The sequence below is a fragment of the Diachasma alloeum genome, unplaced genomic scaffold, assembly GCF_001412515.2.
Source record: "Diachasma alloeum isolate Michigan unplaced genomic scaffold, Dall2.0 Dall_scaffold_00430, whole genome shotgun sequence".
Lineage (NCBI taxonomy): Eukaryota > Metazoa > Arthropoda > Insecta > Hymenoptera > Braconidae > Diachasma > Diachasma alloeum.
This window is the reverse complement of record NW_021680569.1, coordinates 604,536-626,357: the sequence shown is the minus strand read 5'-3', so window position 1 is coordinate 626,357 and position 21,822 is coordinate 604,536. Positions and strand designations below refer to the sequence as shown.

At 39.4% G+C, this 21,822-nt stretch overlaps 4 protein-coding genes across 11 annotated transcripts in view; 3 read left to right on the top strand and 1 right to left on the bottom strand.

Moving 5' to 3' along the window:
• Positions 1-95: 95 nt before the first annotated feature.
• LOC107042204 (ATP-dependent 6-phosphofructokinase) lies at positions 96-8,570 on the top strand. Of its 4 annotated transcripts, none has more exons than XM_015263121.2 (11): positions 96-326; positions 1,875-1,998; positions 2,415-2,756; positions 3,010-3,220; positions 4,593-4,701; positions 5,387-5,766; positions 5,935-6,010; positions 6,206-6,232; positions 6,312-6,332; positions 6,839-7,456; positions 7,874-8,570. In XM_015263121.2, exons 2-11 carry the CDS (start codon positions 1,878-1,880, stop codon positions 8,405-8,407), a joined length of 2,439 nt encoding a protein of 812 aa, XP_015118607.1. In that variant the 5' UTR covers positions 96-326; positions 1,875-1,877; the 3' UTR covers positions 8,408-8,570. The 4 variants fall into 4 exon arrangements, with proteins under 4 accessions (XP_015118607.1, XP_015118608.1, XP_015118609.1 ...); XM_015263122.2 differs by lacking the exon at positions 4,593-4,701 and adding an exon at positions 3,464-3,572; XM_015263123.2 differs by lacking the exons at positions 6,206-6,232; positions 6,312-6,332.
• Positions 8,571-10,481: 1,911 nt separating this feature from the next.
• On the top strand, positions 10,482-13,778 carry LOC107042232 (translocating chain-associated membrane protein 1). The gene is made up of 3 exons (XM_015263173.2): positions 10,482-10,777; positions 11,519-12,140; positions 12,645-13,778. The coding sequence occupies exons 1-3, from the start codon at positions 10,646-10,648 to the stop codon at positions 13,028-13,030; spliced, it is 1,140 nt and encodes a 379-aa protein (XP_015118659.1). The 5' UTR covers positions 10,482-10,645; the 3' UTR covers positions 13,031-13,778.
• A 347-nt stretch (positions 13,779-14,125) lies between these two features.
• Positions 14,126-16,085, top strand: LOC107042231 (endoribonuclease LACTB2). Of its 2 annotated transcripts, XM_015263172.1 has the most exons (3): positions 14,126-14,147; positions 14,258-14,547; positions 14,864-16,085. In XM_015263172.1, exons 2-3 carry the CDS (start codon positions 14,423-14,425, stop codon positions 15,606-15,608), a joined length of 870 nt encoding a protein of 289 aa, XP_015118658.1. In that variant the 5' UTR covers positions 14,126-14,147; positions 14,258-14,422; the 3' UTR covers positions 15,609-16,085. The 2 variants fall into 2 exon arrangements, with proteins under 2 accessions (XP_015118658.1, XP_015118656.1); XM_015263170.1 differs by lacking the exon at positions 14,126-14,147 and having other exon boundaries at positions 14,191-14,547.
• A 189-nt stretch (positions 16,086-16,274) lies between these two features.
• LOC107042229 (nuclear factor of activated T-cells 5) overlaps positions 16,275-21,822 on the bottom strand; it is a 43,289-nt gene continuing 37,741 nt past the window's right edge. For all 4 annotated transcript variants that reach the window (XM_015263168.1, XM_015263166.1, XM_015263167.1 and 1 more), the window contains exons 5-7: positions 20,525-21,757; positions 19,119-20,125; positions 16,275-18,580 (exon numbers count right to left, since the gene is read on the bottom strand). In XM_015263168.1, the coding sequence (XP_015118654.1) occupies positions 18,188-18,580; positions 19,119-20,125; positions 20,525-21,757 (2,633 nt within the window). In that variant the 3' untranslated portion in view covers positions 16,275-18,187. The remainder of the gene's footprint in view (positions 18,581-19,118; positions 20,126-20,524; positions 21,758-21,822) is intronic.

The window sequence follows — 21,822 nt, the reverse complement described above, 5'->3', positions numbered from 1 at the left end:
ATCCTACAGTTTTCTACTTCATTGTCATCAGTCTCTGGTTCAGAGCTGGACTAGACGAAATAATGCCACCTGATGGCTTCAACGAAAGCCTCAACTTCTGGGAGGGATGAATTGGCCTTGCGGCGAGGGCAGGGGCTGGGGGAGCCCCGTGGACACAGTCAGACACGAACAAATTGTAAGGTCACCTTCAGACGACTCAACGACGTGCAGGTGAATTCTGACAGCGCCTGAACACTCGGAAATACGATTCCTGATTTTCGAGGGAGGAATTATCTCATCGAGGTCGAGTCCTCATCCCTTCGTCTTGGCAATTACCCGAGAGTTCGGTGAGTGTTTAGATTATTCGCGAGATTATGACACGTTCTTATTGCTCGTACACGCTGTCATTGGCCTTTAATTATTAATTGGGTGATTCGATTTTAGAATTTGTTTCGGGGGTCGGGGCATTTTGGGGGGTTTCTGGGGCCTTTTTAGATGCTGTTTCAGTGATTATTTTCATTTTCAGGGGCTAGTTATCACTTTAACTTGAACTTTGGAGCACTATCAAAAATGTTCTTTTTTAAACTTGGCAGCGAGGGCCGAATTTAGTTCAGTGTCAAGTATAACACAGTAGGAAGGGATTAACAGTTCTGACAATTGACGGACGTGTTCATTTTTTTTTTGTATTGGTGATGTAATTTAGGGAGGGATTTTTATAAAGCTTGGCAAAACTCCCAGTTGCCTCAATTCTGAACAAAACAATCTACAGATAAATGATAAAATTGATGGATTATTAATTGATGTGAAAGGAATTTCTGTGATTTTTTCTCATAAAATTTGAGACGTTTTAATTTTTTTGGAACTGATTCTTCATTCTGTCTTGAAATTGCGTCACTCAATTTGAACATTTCAAAGGATTTTTTCAAATATTTTCTGACACAAACAAATTCTATTTCTGGGCGGTGAAATAAACATGCTCGCAATTGCTATTTTTTTTCTACTGTCTGGAATTCACGGAGTAACCTTGACCCAAAATTTCACTCTACGATTGTCAGCCATCGAGAATGAATGAAAGTTTTGAGAAATGGGGTTTTGAATTGTTAGTAACTTCACGGAGTTTTGTGGAGCATCTCAAAATTTGCAGTTGTCTCCGTTCTAAATAATAAAATTCGAAGAACCCAGATAAATAACGAAAATGATTGATTGTTAATTAAAGCAGAGGAAATTCCTGTGATTTTTATCTCACAAAATTTGAGACTTTATTTTTTTGGGGCTGATCCTTCATCCCATGGAAATTGCATCACTCACTGTTCAGTATGAACATTTCGAACGATTTTTTTCAAAGTTTTTCTGACCCAAACGAAAATTAATTTCTGGATGATGAAATAAAACATAAAACATGTTAGTAAAAACAATTAGCAATTGCTAATTTTTTCTACTTTGTACAATTCGTGGATTAACCTTGACCCAAAATTTCACTCCACAAATTCTCTAAAATCTTGTGGCTTATATAATGATCCCGACGAAGAGTTTTGAAAAATGGTTTTAAATTGTTACTTACTTCATGAATTGACTCGGTCTTGACCACATGCACCCCATCGACCTACTTCCATTATCCACTTTAGATACACTGAATCCACAATGCACAATTGGTAGTCAACTAAAAACCGAATAAGAATGCAATTCAAGTGAACAATCGAAAAATGAAAGGCCAATGACAACAATTAATTCTCGACTGGTTGCCTCCCTGGGCATCAATTAAATGAATTTTTAATCTGTAACTAATGATGAAGTGTCACTGTAGACGTGAGGCGAGAGAGCAGACCAGTGAGGCATGTCGATCAGGCAAAGTCAGTTGAACAAAAAATTCCAATTATTATTTAACCGAATTGCAGACCATGGCGGACCACACTTACAAGAGTATCATGGCTGAGGAGCAAGCTGCGACGAAATTCATCAAGCCCGGCAGCCACAAGGGCAAGGGGTTGGCTGTGTTCACCAGTGGTGGTGACTCCCAGGGTGAGAAAACACTGAAAATGAGAACAAAAACAAAAAAAAAATCTTTCTCAAACATTTCTTGATTTTTCTTGATAAAAAATTGGACATTCTTGGACATTCTTCAAGAATAATAATTGAAAAATATCTCATCATGCACTCAATCTTGTAAAAACTATCTTCAATTTCTCGATGCTCATTCAGCAAAACTAACACACAAACCGACTCTTTCTTGTTGTATCAACTATTAAATACATAAAATGTAAATAAAATAAATAAAATAAATAAGATAAATAAGATAAATAAAATAAATAAAATAAATAAAATAAATAAAATAAATAAAATAAATAAAATAAATAAAATAAATAAAATAAATAAAATAAAATAAAATAAAATAAAATAAAATAAAAAATAATTAAATAATTTCCTCTGGATTTTAGGTATGAATGCAGCAGTTCGTGCAGTTGTGAGAATGGGAATATACCTAGGCTGCAAAGTATTCTTCATAAAAGAGGGTTACCAGGGAATGGTGGATGGTGGAGAGCACATTGTCGAGGCGACCTGGTCCTCAGTGTCCTGCATCATCCACAGAGGAGGCACTGTGATCGGTTCAGCCCGTTGCTCGGACTTCAGGGAACGCGAGGGCCGCAAGAAGGCAGCTAAGAACCTAGTCACCAGGGGAATATGCAATCTGGTGGTGATTGGAGGTGATGGATCTCTCACTGGAGCCAATTTATTCAAGGAGGAGTATCTAAGTTTGCTTCAGGATCTCGTTAAAGGAGGTGAACGACATTTACTCATCTTAATAATTTAATTACTGAAGGGAGTGGGGCAAAATGGGCCCTTATGATTTTTAAAAATCTCAATAAGTCAATGGGGTTTCCCCTTGAGTTATGAACATTGAATGAAGAGTAAAAGTGTAAAAATGTCCATATTTTCCTGTTTAACAAAAGAACATGAAGAATGAAGAACGAAAAATTGTCGTGTGTCATTGCTGAATTTATTTTCATTCTGAAAAATGTGTCTTCATTTTAGGCGATGTAACTGCTGAGCAAGCAGAGAAGTACAAGCACCTTCACATCGTGGGCATGGTGGGCTCAATCGACAATGACTTCTGTGGAACAGACATGACAATTGGTACAGACTCTGCTCTGCATCGTATCATCGAGTCTATCGATGCAATCGTCAGCACTGCCTACTCCCATCAACGAACATTCATCATGGAGGTCATGGGTCGTCATTGCGGGTGAGTTTTCATTTCACAGTAGATCATCAACGCCAAAACTATCTTCAGTTTATTAAGATCATGGGACAGGGGAAAAGGATAACAGTATTCAACTTATTGTCTTCCTAACTCTGGATATTTTTTGATTAAAAAATGAAGAGAAGTAAATTATCAAGGAGGGAGAATAAATTTTTAAAACTTAGAATAAAAAAACACGAGTTTCAAATGGATCAACCGTTAAAAAAATTGACTGAACGAATTTAGGTACTTGGGTATTGTCGGTGCATTAGCCGCCGAAGCGGACTACGTATTCTTCCCAGAATGTCCACCCCCAGCCGATTGGCCCGATAAACTATGTAAAAAGTTGGAGCAGGCATGTCAAGCAATTTTTACTTGAAAATTCTACTGTATACTCGTTTATCTCCCCCTCATCATTATTGTTTCAACATTATTCACTAACCGACGTACTAACGAGCAGAAATTTTACCATTTGTCGTACCTTCTGCACTTCATCCCTCATCGATGCTTGATGAATCCCCCAACTGTTTTATTTTATTTTGTTAGAATAGATTAATCGAATGGACCAATTAATTACTGGAGTTCCGTTTACTGATTTGATTTTTTTGTGGAATAATGAACATGCGGTTATTCAGGAGACGGATATTTCAGGTACTTGGCGTTAGCCACGAGCCTGTCCTCCGACGTTTGTTTTGCGTTTATTCCTGAAGATCCACCTGGATTTGACTGGGAAATTCGAGTTTGTGAGGCTTTGCGACAGGCACGTTTACTTGGAACTTTATAGTTTCATGAAGGTTTTGATTTTGGGGAAAAAAATTATTTGAAGGGATTACAGGTCATTTAATCCTGGAAAACAGGGTCAACGTTTGAGAAAAATTTAGAAAATTGGAAAAAAACCCACGACACAAAAAGAAAATGGAATTTCTAAGTCGAACTGCATAATGAGCGTCAGAAAATTAGTATATAAGAGAAAAAAAATTGTTTCAATGATTTGAATGTTAAAACTTATCCCAAAATTATTCATAAAAACGACATTAAGTGGTTCAATTTTAATTGACAACTTTTTAAATGGAGTTCAGTATTATTTTCATCAGGACTGAGTGACCAATCACCCTTTGAGAAGTATATTCTGCTAGAGTAAGCATTTGCGTAAGCTAAAGATCATTTTTGAAGCTCACGGGGGTGAACTACCCTTTAAATTCATTATCATCGAAGTAAGTTATTAAAAAACATCATTAATTATTATCAGTTCCTCAATTCACGAGTCAGTGGACTGGGAATTCCTCAGAGCCACCAAAATCCCCTGGAAATACTATTAACAATCAATCAGAAAGGAGTAGAGGTGTAAATTAGGCATGCAAATATAAAATTCCAGCTACCTGGCACTAGTGGCAGCTATGTGCTCCGAGGCTGACTTTGTCTTCATCCCAGAGTGGCCACCCGAGGGAGACTGGCCCAACAAGCTCTGCAAAAAATTATTGCAGGTTCGATTTTTCGTTTTTTTTTTTTAAATTCTCAATGAGAACAGAAAAATCCTCATTCTCTGAGAGTTCCAGGAGGCAAGAGTCTATTTAAATTGTTGAAAGATTTAGAATCAAGTAAGGCCTTAAGCTGTCTCGTGCTTCGTCGTGTAATTGGCATGCTTGTGCAGTTTGTTTTTTATTTAGATGAAATCATTGAATGTTTGGGGATGTCACATGAATTTCCAAAATGTTCGACTAGAATAATATTATTGCTCTTTCCTTATTTCTCGACGGTTTGAGGGAATGAAATCAGTATTTGACGATTCATTCTGTTAAAATGTAAGAATAACTCCCATTTTATTAATTTTTAATGAACATTCGTCATCAATTTGGGGTAGAACGATGAAAGAGCATAAAAAATGAAATTGTTTTCGAACGATTGAAGAAAATACCGATGACACCCTCAAATATTAAAACGACATAGACTCGTATCATCAATCCACTCATCAAATTGATTATTTTCATTAACGAAACTAAGAATTCCCTCGTCTAGTCTCTCATCTCCATGTTTGACGTATCTAAATATCGAGAATAAAAACCGAAAACAGCCTCTTCTTGATTTTTTTCTTATTTTTGCGGAGGGATTCCTCGAGGCAGAGGAGAACGAAAATAATTTCCCCACAGTTAAATAATGAATTTCAATCAGGAACGATTGACTGGTCAACGTTTGAACATCATTATTGTGGCTGAGGGTGCGGTGGACAGGAACGGCGACCCCATAACTGCGGAGAAGGTCCACAAGGTCGTGGTGGATAAGTTACAGCAGGACACGAGGATCACGGTTTTGGGTCACGTCCAGAGGGGAGGAAATCCCTCGGCCTTCGACAGAGTCCTGGGATGTAGAATGGGTGCTGAGGCAGTTATGGCTCTGATGGAGGCCACACCTGGTACTGAGGCGTGTGTGGTGACCCTCGACGGCAATCAGGCTGTCAGGTTGCCACTCATGGAGTGCGTGAGGCGTACGAAGGCTGTGGCTCAGGCGATGGCCGATAAAAACTGGGATTTAGCTGTTCAACTTCGTGGAAAGTACGTAGAACATTAATTTCTAATTCAGTTATTTTAATCATTCTTCATTTTATTTTTTAATCATTCGTTTCATGAACAGATCTATTCACTTTTTATTTTGTTAATTGACTTTATTAATTTTTTATTAGATAATACGGATCTTTAATCGAATGAATTGTTTAATTGCAGAGGGTTTGCACGTAATTTGGAAACATACAAGATGCTGACACGTCTGAAGGCGCCAATTGGAGCCCAAGATGGAAAAGTGAGTAGAAGAGATGAATAATCGTAGGAGAGTTAGAGAATAATCATTAGTTCCCTGTGCAATTCCACTGGTTTCTAGTTTCTATGGTTTTACCCCGTCCCAAAGTGTTTGAGACACTAATGTAGATACAGCTATACACTGAAATCATCAGTTCCCATTATACTAAAATGAATATCTGTTTCCATCATGCCCCAGGAGCACCACGGTCACATTTTATCCAAGGTAATTAACTCGCGGTCTCATCGAAAGCCCATTAATTATTGTAACATCTCGAATAATTCTATGTCACTTTTTTGCGTAGCAATACACAATGTGTGGCCAAGTAAGTGAACACTATGAACGCCCGTTTTCGGTTGTTGCACGTAATACTAGCCATGCACGTTATTTTTTTTGTTATTCTTATTTTTATTTTTTTTTCAGAAGGAAGAACGCAATTAAATTAATTCAGTAGTGGAGTGGTGGAATGTGGAAAAGAAGAAGTTTATTTTCTACGTGTTTATAAATATTGATTTATTTATTCATTTATTCCCAGATAAATGCGCAAGCAACAAAAATTCAATATTCCATTCTTTACGTTTCTCCACTCCACTAATTATTATTTTTTGTCTAAATTAACTTGCCTTAATCCATTGCAGCAATAAATACATCATTTTAGACAGCTTCTGTTTTTTTTGTGAATTACCTTGGGAATAATGTAAGAAAAAAAATCTCAAAACTTCTTCATCATCTCCAAGGAGATAATTTTTTTGCCTAGTAAAAAAATCAAATTTTCTTTTTTGCAAAAAAATTCATTCGTAATTTTCGTTTCTTCTCGGATGAAATCTTCAGGATCACTACACCCTGGCAGTGATGCACGTGGGTTCCCCGTCCTGTGGAATGAACGCAGCAGTTCGTTCATTCGTGAGGAACTGCATCTACCGAGGGGACAAGGTCTACGGAATTTGTGACGGAGTGACAGGTCTTGCAGCAGGTCAACTAAAGCTGATGGACTGGCCCTCAGTGACGGGCTGGGTGGCCCAGGGTGGTGCCTACCTGGGGACGAAACGAGCCCCCCCGAAGGAGGATCAACTGCCCCAGATTGCAGCTAAACTCAGGGAATTCGGTATTCAAGCCCTTCTAATCATCGGAGGCTTCGAGGGGTACCAGACCGGGCTGACGTTCACAGCAGCCAGGGAGAAGTACGAAGAGTTCAAGATCCCGATTGCTATGATCCCAGCGACCATCAGCAACAATGTCCCTGGCACTGAGTTCTCACTGGGTTGCGACACAGCCCTCAACGAAATCACTGAAATTTGCGACAGGATTCGTCAGTCAGCGCAGGGAACGAAGAGACGAGTCTTCATTATTGAGACGATGGGGGGATATTGCGGGTATCTGGCGACCCTTGCTGGCCTCGCTGGTGGTGCTGATGCTGCCTACATCTTCGAGGAGAAATTCAACATCAAGGTAGGTTTGAAAAAATTTTGGGAAGTCTTTTACTTCAAAATACAGCAATACTCTTATTACAAAATAAATAACAAATTCTAGGAAACTTTTGCAGAATAAATTTCTCCTGAAAACATATTCCCGCACATCTCGACAAATATTATCGAATACGAAATCTAGAAATGTTGCTTCATTTTATTTCACAAAAGACAATTTAGAACAAAAACAAAATTACACTGACATTTAAACTCTTTTTTTTACAATTCAATGAATTCGAGTTCATTTAATTTTTCTTATCATCCTTATCTTGATTTATAAGTGCAATAAAATAAATGCATGAATAAATCACGAAATGAATAAATTAATTAATTAATGATTCAATTCAATTGTTCGAAAATTCTCTACATGACGTTATATTTATTCTCTCTCTTCTAAAAGGATTTAAATCAAGATGTCATCGCCATGGCCGCAAAGATGTCCGAGGGTGTCCAGCGAGGATTAATCCTCCGAAACGAGAACTGCAACTTAAACTACAACACTGACTTCATGCAGAGATTGTTCAGCGAGGAGGGAAAGGGTCTCTTCAGCTGCAGATCCAACATAATCGGGCACATGCAGCAGGGTGGCTCTCCCACCCCCTTCGACAGGAACTTGGGGACGAAAATGGGGGCTAAAGCTGTCGAGTGGTTCAGCGATCAACTGAAGAAGTGCACGACCCCAGAGGGGAAGACCCTGGCCACCACTCCTGACACCGCTGTCATGCTGGGAATCATCAAGAGGCAGTACAGATACACTCCCTTCTGCGAGCTCAACGACGTGACTGACTTCGAGCATCGGATCCCCACGTACCAGTGGTGGATCAAGCTTCGTCCTCTGCTGAAGGTCCTCGCCAAGCACGAATCCACGTACGAGGAGGAGGGACTCTACATCACAGTCGAGGAAATGGAACTCGAAGATGATCCTCTAGTTTAAATTGATAAATTGTTGGGGGAGCGGTCATTTGTGGTGATTGTTGTGTCGGTTTAGTGCTCGTGTGACGCAGAGTAGGGGAACACGCACGAAGAAATTTCAGTGAAAAACCTTGGGAGTTCGATAGAAAATTATATTGAATTTCTATTGAACTTCTATTGAAGAATTCCGCAGCTTTACTGCACTTTTTTTTATTTCAATTGAAAATGCGCAAGAAAAACTATTTTATAATAAATATCAATAAAATTCAATTTTTCTGTACAACATTTTCAATCGAGAAATCAAACAAAAATTAAAAAATTAGGTAATTCAATAGAATAAGTTGGGCAGAAAAATCGACTTTTATTGATTTTTTCTATAGAATTATTTCCACTGAACACTTCTATTGAAGAAAAAATGCAAAGTCAAGCTATGGAATTCTTCAAAACAATGGGTCGAAAACTAATAGAAAATTGAATAGGGAATTTTTTCGTACGTGTGAATTAATAATGCACAGTATTCAGATGGGGCATCACGGTAATCATGTATCAATTTTTATGATTTCCTTTTAGAAGAGAACAAGATTAATTTTATTGCTGATGATCAAATATCTTGGGGAGTGACAAAACGTAATCAGTCCATTTTTCAGTCCTTACTTATGGAAATTACTCGTAATGATGAATTGTTTCTGAGACGAATGCACAATTTATGAAAGTCTGGATGAACTTTTCACGTTTTATCACACCATCACTGGAATACACTTCAGCCTTGTGGCTGCGACATAGGGATTAAAGCTTCGATTATAACTTTCTGTTCACCAAAAGTTTGATTAAACTCTCACTCGAAACCTGTTGAAGGGCTACTTGGAGAATATACTCGTCTACCTCAATTAAGGAGAGCAAGTAATTGATGGAAAATCTGTTGGTAAACGATGAATTCCTGCCTAAATGTTGAAGCAGCTTGGAGAGTTCAATGATGCCGAGAGTTTTCGGGTGAAACACTTTGCTGCATCGTGAACCACAAGCCAAAGGGTGAATGATGATATTTTTATTCTACTCATTCTGGAAATTGAATAATTACGAGGACAATAGAACTGTTACAAAATAGTTGTGTTGAATTTTTAAAACCGTTGAAAGTTTTCGAATTAATAAATTCATGTACATCATAAGAGTTTTATCTTCGTGTAGACGAAAAAGTTGAAGAAATAAATTATTCCGTGAAGATCATGATTATCGACTTATCGCGAATCGTACAATTAAAATGAGCATAAACACTGCATCGAGTTGCGTATATTAGCCAACTAGCCAATGCCGACGTGACGATTGACTCGTTGCACGAAAGATAAATACGAAATTCTCATAGTTTCGAATGATAAAATAGAGATAATGCCATGAACGTAATGTAAATCACAAGTGCGAAAAATAATGGAAATAATTACCAGGAGATAATATATATTTTTGGCTCATTGTTGATCAATGATACTCTTTAGTCATCGAAAATAATAGTATTACTACATCTACGGTATTTATTTCGTTTAACAAATTTTCTTTCAGGATAATTGCGGGGGTAATGAGGGGTGAGGAGAGCCATCATGTCCGTTGATTTATGATAATGAATCTTTATTGTTGAATAAAGCATGTCCTATTCTGATTTGTCCACAATTATTAGTTGAATTATTTATTAATCCAGTTATTTATTTTATAATATTTCATCCTTATCGATATTTAATGATGTTAGTGGCAAAAAAAATTTCAAGTAATTCATCATTCGTGTGAGAGACACATTCTTCAGGGGTGAAGTTGAATCAAGTTTGAAAAAGAAAAAAGAGTTTCTTATTTCGTCAATTTCTTATTTCATAATTATTTCATCACATAGAATGGAAAAAAATAATGAAGGAAAAAGTTTCATAGGAAGTAATAAAAACTAATGAAGAAATATCCACTATTGGTCCATTTAGTCCTAAAAAATTGCAGAAAAAAATGGAAAATATAAAATCAAAAAAGGAAAAAAGCTAGAGAAAGTAGAATACGAAATCCCCCTCACCTAGACTGTAACTTGACTCACGTGGTGCCAACGAGCAATCAGAGGGCCGCCACATTGGCCAGTGTTGGCGTGTCGGTCCCGTATGTGTGTCAGTAACTGGCCAAAGGCGTCAGTGTGACCCTGCAAGTGTTGTACTACGACTCGTATCTCGTTGGTGTCAATCAACTGTGCCGGCTCGTGCATCATTCGCCCCTCAGATTAATCAATCGAGGCTTGAGGATGGTTGCGATCAAGGGGAGAAAGACGTCGAATAAAAATCCCCCAATTCTCAGTCATGAATTCATCATTCAGAATCATGCTGACATCGTGTCGTGTGTGGCGATGGTTTTCGTGGTTGGGCTTATGGTCCAGGTGAGTGATTTCCACTAATTAATTATCAAATCATTAGTTCTACCCCGAGAACGGGAGTCTCCACGTCTCTGTCGCATCATTTAATAATTATTCAATTCGACGAATCAGATTTACAAGTGTTGAAAGTCTTGTAAAAACGCTTCTGGAGTCCTCAATGGGTACCATATGTCATGACTCTCAGAAAAGGTCATTATCTGTAGATAACCGTGACCTCGATCATGTTAAAGAATTTCAACAGATTCCAAATACTGAGATAAGTTCAAATAAAGAACAAACTGCCTTTCGAATCAGTGGAGAATTCGTAGAATGAAATGAATTTTTACTCATTCTCAGTTTTTTGGAAATATCTTGAAATCTAGGAGAGATAGCGAATTTTTCGTGAGGACCTTTTTTGCAGCTCTCCCCTCGCTCTACAAAAAAGATCTTGACATGATTTTTGCTATCTCCCTTAGATTCAAAGATATTCATCAAAAACTGATCTAAATAATTATGACAATCAACTCATCTGCAATTTTAAATATCTTGAGATCGGTAGAGTGAAATTTCAAAAATGTTGTGGCATTTTCAAGATACTTTTTCAAGCTTCAAAATGAGAGTTGATTCATCCCAATTGTTTCATCTCAGCAGATGTTAAAGCTGTGAATAGAATGAATGAATTTAATTTTTTTGTTTATGCAAATGATTTACCTTTTCTCATTCCGTGGAATTTTTCGGATTAATTGCATGGAATATTTTAATTAGGTGACATCCCCCTGGGCCTACACCTTCATAGCCCTCCACCACAACGTCTCGGAGACAGCGGAGCCAGACGCCCCCTGGCAGCCCCAGAAATACTCAACAGGATGGAAGGACGCCTGTGCAGTTTTCTTCTACTTCCTCATCACCATCGTGATGCACGCTGTAATCCAGGAGTACATTCTGGACAAGCTCTCGAAGCGTCTGCATCTCAGCAAGATAAAGCTAGCTAAGTTCAACGAGTCCAGTCAACTCCTCGTGTTCTACGTGCTCTCAGCCATCTGGGGGATCGACATAATCATCAGAGACAATCTGCTCCTGGAGATGCCCTCCCTCTGGGTGAACTACCCCAGCCTCATGTCCTTCTCCCTGAAACTCTTCTTCGTTGGACAGCTGGCTTACTGGCTTCACTGCTACCCTGAGCTCTACTTCCAGAAGATCAAGAGGGAGAGCATCCCCAAGGTCGTCGTCGAGGCCACTCTTGGGTTTGTCTTCACCTTGGCTGGGTATCTCCTCAATTTCCAACATATCACCGTTATTCTTCTGGTTCTTCACTTCATTGGAGATGCTCTGCAGCATGGCGCTCGTCTTGTTCATATTGTCTATCGCAGGGAACAAACAACAAAGTGTGAGTTTCATTTTTGATTGTTAATTAATGAGCTCGTGATAACTGAAATTATTATTTCAGAATTCTTGTGTTTAATAAGCACATTAACATTTTAATTTTGTTGATTATATTCAATTTTTTTTTCTGGGCAGGAAATTAAATTAATAAGTGCCAGTTAATTTTTTCAAAATAATTGAGAGATCAAAAATCGGTCAGGATTATTTTACTTAATAATTGAAATAGTCTCGTCTAGTTTTAACGAGAAATTGAATAGTCTCGTTAAAAAAATTAAAACGTAATTATTCATTCGTTTGGGGAATTTTATTCCTCAACAATAAATGAAATGAATAATCGCGACTTAATCTTCTGAAAATAGTCAAAATAAAAAATTCACGATTCGAAACATTCGAAATTCGTCACGATTATTTCAATTACATTGAATATAATAATTAATTGCTATTAATTAATCATTGAAATAGTCCCATTAAAAAATGTCATTATTTATCTACTTTTGTAATTTTCCAGTGGCTTTTGGCATCGCAAACGCTGTCTACATCTTCTCCAGAATCTCGACAATCCTCTTCTCCCTCCTCTTCTACGTCTACGGTCTGAGTCAAGTGGAAAGTACCCTGGACATCTCAGCAGGCATTTTCAACATCCCAGCGATAAGATTCTCAGCCTTCGGTGCTGTCGCCCTCTTCCAGGCGTACCTCATCTACGCGTTCAGCAAGAGGCAGATCCAGCGAGCACGTGAGAACGGGGGCCCAGTGGTGTCCAAGGCCAAACCCAAGCAGCAGAAGCCCAGGAAGAAGGAGGGCAAGAAGTCAGCTGCCTCTGAGGATGACGACTTGCCAGAAGTCGATCAGGCAACCAAGAAGAATCTTCGATCGCGATCAGTGAAGGCTAAATAAATGGGCCTTCGAGGGAATTAATTTCCCCCAGGCTGATGGTCCCATCTCAGGGAGAATCAGCTGGGAAGAGTGACAATTGGGCTGTTGCGTGGAGATAAAATATTTGATTCATATTTTTTATTCGGAAAAATACTGAAAACTGGAGAAATCCTAGTCACTGATGGAATCAAATTGAGTTAGTTGAGAATGAAAATATACGTTTCTAATATTCTTCATTCAATCTTCATGTCCAACAACAATGCATCCCAATGCTATTTTTTAGTTGAATAGAATGAAAACCCGAGGGAATATTTCACGAAACAAAGCATAATTTACTGAATATTCCGAGGGAATCAGTTCAATTAAGACTCAATTAGCTTCGAGGTTTCGTACATCACTATATCCAACATATTCATATTCATATTTATAAAAATGATTTTTTAAGGACTCATATACACGAAGAAAGAGGCAAAGTGTGTTTTCATTCCTGTCAACTACCGAACTTCTGTTATTTATTTTCAAACAGTGAACTGAGAGTAGAAATGGAGGTGAATACAATTTATCATAGGAAGAACACGTCCATGAAACAGAGACAGTGGATAGAAGTATCAATTATCGTGTAAATATTGATAGTCAACGGAATCAGGTCGAGATGAAATGGCCTATGCAATTGCAATTTTAATGACATGATATTCGAATTTTATTGATGCAGTAACAATGAGGACAATGTAATGAATCAATAAATTCTTTATTTTTTGAAATAAATGAACAGTTTGTGATTATTTAATCTTTCACAGATCTCAATTTCATTCTGACTAATGTATAATCTCAAATTTAGCTAATTATTCTGATCGTAGGGCATTTTCTCAAAAATTTAATTCTGTAAAAAAATATCTTTGACATTTACCCTTAAAATAATTCATTCTAAGAGAAATCCATAATGAAGGAATAATGTTGAACAATATGACGCTTCGGCACTCCGGTACTGATCATCCCATATAATGAGGTTTAAGGTCAAACCGAAGCGAAGTGGTCAAACAGTTCAAGTCGATTTTAATGAATATCTCGAAATCGAAGAGAGACAGCGAAATTTTTCTCATAACCTTTTTAGTAGCCCTCAATTTGCTCTACAAAAAAGGTCATTATGAAAATTTCGCCATCTCCCTTAAATTCGGAAATATTTCCGGAAAACTCAACTAAAGACTAAATTGACTAAAACCGCTTGACCACTTCTCTACTGATTTTTAGACGATAATCAGACGATAATCATGGCACGATGAGCATTGTTGGGTGGGAAGACATGTCGCTCGTGAAGTGCTACAGATTGCCAGGATGGCACTGATCTCCTGACGTCTGCGTCATTTATGGTTAGGTACGATTAGCCAAACTGATACGCAGTGATAAGAATTCGCAATGTCCCTCACGAGTCTTCCTCTGGTCTCCAAGCTGTCAAATCGAGTCATCAGGATATTGGGATGTAATCCTGGGGTGATGACACTCCAAGGGACCAACACCTACCTCGTTGGCACTGGTAAAAGGTAAATAAGCAATCGTTTCAGTGGCCTTTGATCCCATCAACGTCATATTCGTTCTGGACATTCTGCATCGTCATCTTCATCTCGAGGAAGGTCTTCATTTTGTGTTATTTAGAATTATTCTGCTTCAGTGAACTGAGTGGTATAATAATATTAATATTATTATATTAATAATAATAATAATAATATTAATAATAATAATAATATTAATATTATTATATTATTAATATAATAATATTAATAATATAACGTATTGATAATATTATAAATAGTTTACTATTAATTCTGTTACATTTAGAATAATTTCCTTCGCTTTCAGTCGAATTTTAATCGACACAGGGGACGAGCACACATCCCCAGAGTACACAAAGCTCCTAAAATCAGTCCTGGAGGAGGAAAACACGACAATTTCCCACCTCCTAATCACCCACTGGCACCACGACCACATAGGAGGTGCCAAGGACGTCCAGACTCTGATAAAATCCTCATCGAACCCGGCTCCACTCGTCTGGAAGCTGCCCCGATCCCCGGAGGATCAACACCCGGAGGAATACCCCATCGAGGTGAATTCCCTGAAAGACGAGCAGTCGTTTGAAGTCGACGGGGCTAAACTCACTGTGAAACACACCCCGGGGCACACGACGGACCACGCGTGTCTCGTTCTCCAGGAGGAGAATGTCCTCTTCAGTGGGGACTGCATCCTGGGAGAGACAACAGCTGTTTTCGAGGATCTGAAGGATTACCTGGCGTCTCTGAGCAAAATCCTGGGCCTGAAAAATTCGGTTATCTACCCTGGACATGGGCCAGTCGTGGAGAATCCTGCGCCGAAGATTCTGTATTATATCGAGCACAGGAGGAAGAGGGAGGAGGCGATAATTGAGGTGCTGAGGGGGAGTGAGGGGCAGCCACTGGACGAGATGGAGATCGTCGGGTTTATCTATCAGGAGACGCCGAGGGAGCTCTGGCCAGCTGCTGCTGTCAACGTTCTTCATCATCTGCAGAAGCTGCTGAAGGAGGACAGGGTGACGAGGGGGAGGGACGATAAGTGGGTGATTAAGTCTTGATGAAGAGGGAATGCAGACACCATTTTTTATATCTTCAGTAAAAATGACTTGATCGATTACTGAATTAATCGTTTTTTCGAAATCCTGGCAAATTTGAAGATGTATACAATTTTTTAACGATTGGGTAAGCCGAATAATGCCAAGAGGAATGGAGGAGGCAGTCCGAGAGGAATGGTAAAGCTCCTAAAGAACTGAGTGGCACAAGTCGTGATGAAATGATACTAATATAAAAAATAATAGGGTGTTCCGAATCATTCCTCACTCAATTTTTTATTGAAACTATCGGAACATTATTTCATATCGTTTTTTATTTAGGATTATTAATAATAATACTGTTATCAGCGGTGGCCAGCTTTTTATATTTGTTTAAAGAAGGGAATTACTCTACTTTTATTTGTTAAAATTTAATGTATGACGGCAAAACGCCCGATAGGCTACATGTGGCATACAATAAATTAATACAATTTTGTAACGCGATCTTTGAGAGTCCTTGGAAAAGGATGTGAAGTACGCGGTGAAGCCCTGACTTGGATTGAAAAATGAGGAGTTTGATTCAACACAATTCGCCGGAAAAGTCGAAATCCTCTTCGGTATTGGATAAAATAATCAACGACCTGATGCATTTGGGGGGAGTTTGTCGAAGCAGGTGAAATGAATACCAAAACGCTGGCTGTGAAACATTTATTCAAGTCATTACGAATAAACTCCTGATACATGCTCCTCATTTACTCCAACTCCTCATTAATAACGAAAGAGACAATATTTCAAGGCATTCCTCCATTCCTTAATTACTCAATGATGTGCGCAGAGCATTACACAAATAGCAGTTTCCAATGACGTTGTTAATCATCAAATCTTATGCATTACATATTCACGAATTAATTTAGGCAATTTTCATAAATTTGCAGGCACGGATATTTATACACAATATCATTACGAGTGTCGAGTGGAATGAGGAAATAAACATTCAATAAATATCACACATCAGACATCAGTCAATTGAAAAATAATAACTCCACAATTTAGCTTTCCATTTTTGATAATTTTTGTCAATCGTCAAAAGTTAGAAATTGTCATCTCATCCCCTCATCCCACCCAACGACGACTTTATTTACCGCATACAAATAGAATTTGATTATGTTTTTCGCCCTCAAATCATCAGGCTCCCTTAAAAATTTTCCTCTATTGCATACAATGATTATTAGACGTTCATAACAGATACAAAAAATATTTTATAGAAATATAGTTTTTCCCCTCAAACGACAATTTCATTTCCCCCCTCAGCACACGTACACCAAATTTTTCATGGGGTGTACAACCCCCTTGACTCAATAATTCCTGAATTTTTATCATTTTCCATTTTATTATTTTGCATTGAACCTCCCAATGTATGAATCACTTCATTCTTCCGAATGTCGAAATTGAATAACAGTAGTAAGCTCTCATGAATTACATAGACGTGCGAATTTACCACCTCCTCTCTTTGGATAAAACGTAAAAAAAATGTATAGACGATAATTCCAATGATTCTTAATCAATTCAACTGATGAATATATATTTCTTCTCCCATCATTCAACGTATTTGTATTGACATACAATATAATCTCTGTGTTGCATTTATCGTTTTCCAATTTTTCGTTACTAGGCGTTGAAAAAACATCAACATAAATCACAATGATATTTCTTTATAATCAGTATTAATTAACAACAAATTAAAAATAATAATAAACAAATAAGAAAAAACATAATTCAGTGTTTGAGTGGAATAGCAAGATGCCTGGGTATTCTTGAATGAGAAATCATGACAAAAATCATTATCATCCCCAACAATATCCAGTAACTTCATCTTTCTATTCCACTTAATCACCGAATTCATCTTAAAAACAATGTCAAACACATAATAATGATTCATTCAAGATTTTAGTGATGAAATCAAGTCAATAGTTATACCAATAATTCATAGAATCTTAAGGTACTTGTTAGCATAATAATTAACCACTCAGTTATTAATTCTCATCATTATGACACAGTAACTCCATCCCCCATGTCCCTGGGAAATACTTTTCCCCAAAACTTTGCATTAGAATTTCCCCACCAATCGCAAAAGATTGTTCTCAATTTTTAAAAATTCTTGAATATCCAGTCGTGAGTTTGTGAATTTGTTCTCTGGAAAAAGTGTTCTAAAAAAATTCAACAACTTAAAAAAAAAAAATTAATTTCAAGGAACATTGTCCCACCTCCAAAGGCACCTGGCACGCTGATAAACTCTCCAATCCCCTCAAATGATCATCACTCACACGATTAAAAAACGTGATAAGAATTTGTCGCGCTATTTTCATCAACTCGCGCCCGTCTCGACTTAAAGATAAAGCATTTCCACAAAGCGGGCGACATTAATCAATAATCGACTCCCTGAATGAAAATTTTGATTTACCCCCCAAAATGTCTCATATTCACGTAAAATTAATACAATCAATTACAAACTAACAAATTTCGATTGCATTGGACCAGGGGTGATGGCCCCCAAGTGTCCCTCACCCATCGAATCTCATTCAGAAAACAAAATAATTACACTTTATCTACATGAGAAATGTTCCCTGATCGAAGCAACTGGGATTGATGTAGCTGAGGAGATCGTGCTCAGACATGGAGGTGAGCTCCTGAGGCAGCATTCCCCCAGCATCTTCAGGCTTCTTAACGACTCCAGCCACCTGTCCATTGGTGGCTGTCACCTGCACCTGCATTGGTGTCTCTCCATTCTGCATTGTAGGAGGGACTGGGATGGCTTCTGGTGATTTCCTGGCGACTTGTTCCACCATAGCTGGCGCATTGGAGGGTGACTGAGGCAGAATGCCCTCCATGGCGCTATTCATCAGCTGTGCACTCTGGGTTGCCACAGAGTTCATGATATTTTTCGTTGCGATAATTGCGTGGGCAGTTGTTGTTGTTATTGGTCGGTTATTGATAATGTCCTGAGGTACAGAGAAAACAAAACGTGAAGTGAAGTTGAATAATTTTCATTTTAATCTAATGAACTATTCAAAAGAAATAAATTAGTTTGATGGAATAGCTAGAATTGATTTTTAATCGTTTTTATTGACGCGAAATTAAAAATTCCTCAAATATAAAGAAATGATTTCTTGATCGAAATGAAGAGATTATTTAGATGACGAAAATATCCAATTTATTAACAAGTAATAATCCTTCATTTGGAATGAATAAATTATTTGTTTCATACGGCTGAAACATTGACAATGAAAACATTTTTTATTGATTAAAATGAATAAAAAAAGAAGAGCTTTATTTCATTCAAAAACATGAAATGAAATTAAACTATATTTATTTGAATTTAATCGAACAGCTAAATTTGACTGTTAATTATTTTTGTTCACATCAAATAAAAAATTCTTCAAATATAAAGAATTGTTCAGCCTAAAAGTTCTATATTATTAACAACTAATAATCCTTCATGTAGGCTGCATAAATAATTCACAAAAAAATCCCCCTCACCTGTGTAGCATTAGTAATAACATTACTAATGGCCTGCTCAGCGGCATTAGTCAGTCTCTGTTGATTGGGCTCCTGTGCAGCTCCACTAGCCAGCGCCGAGCTGGCCTCAGCAACGAATCCAGCCGGCTGATTCAGCATGGACCCAATGTCATTCTGCACAGCTTGCTTCATCACCTGCGCTGCCTGTGCATGTCCAATGGCCTTCTGCACGACCTGCACCTGCTTGACGACCCCCTCAGTGGTCTCCTTGACCGCTCGTTTCACCACCGAGGCTGTTTGCTGCTTCACCACCTCCTCAACATGGGGAACAGCCTGAACATGCCTGGCAGCGTGCACCTGCTTCATGGCCTCGCGCACCACCTGAGTGCACTCAACCACCTGTCGAACCACCTGATTCTGTGCTTCGTGAACAGTATTAGCTGCCTGCTGCTGGACCTGGGCTACCACTTCCTCCACCTGCTTCTGGGCCTCGGCAAAAACCTGCTCGACCTGTTGCTGGACAACTACTTCCTGGGGTGTCAGGGTCTGAATCTGGGGGAGGGGCTCACTGGTGACTTGGAGGGGATTGTGAGAGGCTATTGCCACTGTGGCATTTGACATTCCAGCTGCTGTCACTATTGGTGTCTCCATGGATGGGTGGAGGGCGTTGATGGTCGTCAGCAGGGTTTCTTCGGGGCTGGGCTCAGGGGCAGGCGTCACTGGGGCAACTGACGAGGTCACCATCGGCGTCGGCATCAGGGCCTCCAGCAGCATCGTCTTCACCGGAATTGGGGGGCTTGTGCGGGTGGCCTCCACTTCGGGGATCAGAGTCGTTGGTGGACTGGGGGTCGTTTGCATCGGGGTCTGGTGGGAGTCTACCACGGAATTGACGAGCTCGTCCAGCTTGGCTGTTTGATTGGCTAGGATCGTTGCTGCTTCAGACTGCTGACGAGCATTGGCAATTATCGTTGCACGCTGCTGCATTGTTTCCGCGAAGGTCGGCTCGGTGCACAGCTGCGTCATGGTGCCTGGAAAATTAATGGCTCAATTTCATTCATTCTATTTTATTAATTTTTTAGCCTTCTTTTTTACCGTTTCAATAAATATAGAATAGGTTTTTCTTCTAGTGATTCTTAATTATTTATCGAAGATCATGAGATTTCAACGATACATAACACTTCAAGAACTCAATATTCATTTCTCCAATGTCCCATAACTTTTAACTGGATCTATCACTATGGGCATGAACATAAACATCAAAATATTCAAGCATCATTACATTTTAAATAAATAATCAAAGTAAATAAAAATAAATAAATAATAAAAACATCAGAAGATGCTGTGAAATTTTAATTCCTGTCAATATAATTTCAGTGTTTAATTTGTTACATAATAGAAATAAAAATAATATTTATCGAATATCTCACCCATCTCAGGTTCCGTCGCCTCTGGCTCCTTGCTCTGAGTAACCGAAGTTTCGATTTGATTCAGATACTTAGCAATACACTGGCTGGATTGGTTCGGCAGGGCCTGGTCAGCTGGTGTCGATGTGAACGTGTTCAGGGTATCGTACTCATGCTGCTTCATCCTGAGGTCGACGACACTGGTCCCCTGGGTGGCCGCCTCCTGCGGCAAGATCGGCGAGGCCTCTTTATTAATATGATGAGGACTGAGGACTTTGACTTGCGAGGCCTCGTGAATGGGGAAGGAACCCCCAGCGAGGCTCATCGAGTGCTGATGATGAATGAGATCGACCCCCAGAAGCCCCACCTCCTGGGCTGGATGCAGCAGGCCTGGTTGGGAGGCTTCCCTGGAGTTCTCTGAGACGAGTGCATGGAGGGGACTCGTGCTGGTGCCATTGGAAGGTGGTGTGTTGTTCCCCTGGAGGCTGTTGTCAGACAGCATGCTGTTCTCCGATGTGTCGTCAAGAATCTCTGACTTCAAATTGTCAGGGAGGATCAGCTGATGATTGGAGGAGGATCTTCTGGACATTAAGGGATTGGAGACGAGGTTTGGGGGTGGCATCATGACGTCGTTGGAGGTGCAACTGTTGGCCTGGGCTGCCCACATCATAATGGGAGTTGCTCCTGATGGTGGAGGGCTTGGGTCGCTCTTGAGGACGTCCTGGGACTGTTGAAGAGGCGACTGCTGTTGATTGCTGATCTGGGGGGTGAGGAAGGTCGAGGGAATCCCAGAGACTGGGGAAATCGCTGTGCTTGGAGCTATTGGGGGAATTGGCACTGAGGGAGAGGTGGATTCACTCGGGGAGACCAGGGTCGTCGAAGACGCCTCGATCTTACCGATCGAGGGCTCCGGGGGGGAGGAGATCGAGGTGTAGAAGAAGGTGTGGGGCTCACTCGTCTTCCCTGAGGAGACGGCGTACAGCTTCACGCAGACTTTTTCAGATGGTGCGAGATCCTGCCTTCTGTAGGGGGGCACCACGCAGACCAAGTGCGTTTGCTGGAGGAATTCTTTGTCCGGGGTCACCGAACACTCCCAGTGGGGCTCCAGGGACGAGGTGAGGTCCTCGTTGTCCAGTTGGAAGACCATTCGAGTGTCCTTGAGGAAGTTTTTCCCCAGGATGAAGAGCTCGAGACCTCCGGTGCAGGGACAGGCGGTCAGAGACTTTTTCGAGATCTCGGGAATTCCTGGGGGTTGAGCTGAAATGACATAGACATTTTTTTATTTGAAATGGAGATTGTTGGTAATGAATGGAATTTTGTTT

Excerpts from the sequence above, each read along its gene's own strand:
- LOC107042204 (XM_015263121.2), top strand. The coding sequence starts at position 1,878 with ATGGCGGACCACACTTACAAGAGTATCATGGCTGAGGAGCAAGCTGCG. Across the intron at positions 2,757-3,009 it reads TCAGGATCTCGTTAAAGGAG|GCGATGTAACTGCTGAGCAA; the intron begins GTGAACGACATT and ends TCTTCATTTTAG. Across the intron at positions 7,457-7,873 it reads AGGAGAAATTCAACATCAAG|GATTTAAATCAAGATGTCAT; the intron begins GTAGGTTTGAAA and ends CTCTTCTAAAAG.
- LOC107042232 (XM_015263173.2), top strand. The coding sequence starts at position 10,646 with ATGGTTGCGATCAAGGGGAGAAAGACGTCGAATAAAAATCCCCCAATT. Across the intron at positions 10,778-11,518 it reads TGGTTGGGCTTATGGTCCAG|GTGACATCCCCCTGGGCCTA; the intron begins GTGAGTGATTTC and ends TATTTTAATTAG. Across the intron at positions 12,141-12,644 it reads CAGGGAACAAACAACAAAGT|TGGCTTTTGGCATCGCAAAC; the intron begins GTGAGTTTCATT and ends GTAATTTTCCAG.
- LOC107042231 (XM_015263172.1), top strand. The coding sequence starts at position 14,423 with ATGTCCCTCACGAGTCTTCCTCTGGTCTCCAAGCTGTCAAATCGAGTC. Across the intron at positions 14,548-14,863 it reads CTCGTTGGCACTGGTAAAAG|TCGAATTTTAATCGACACAG; the intron begins GTAAATAAGCAA and ends CTTCGCTTTCAG.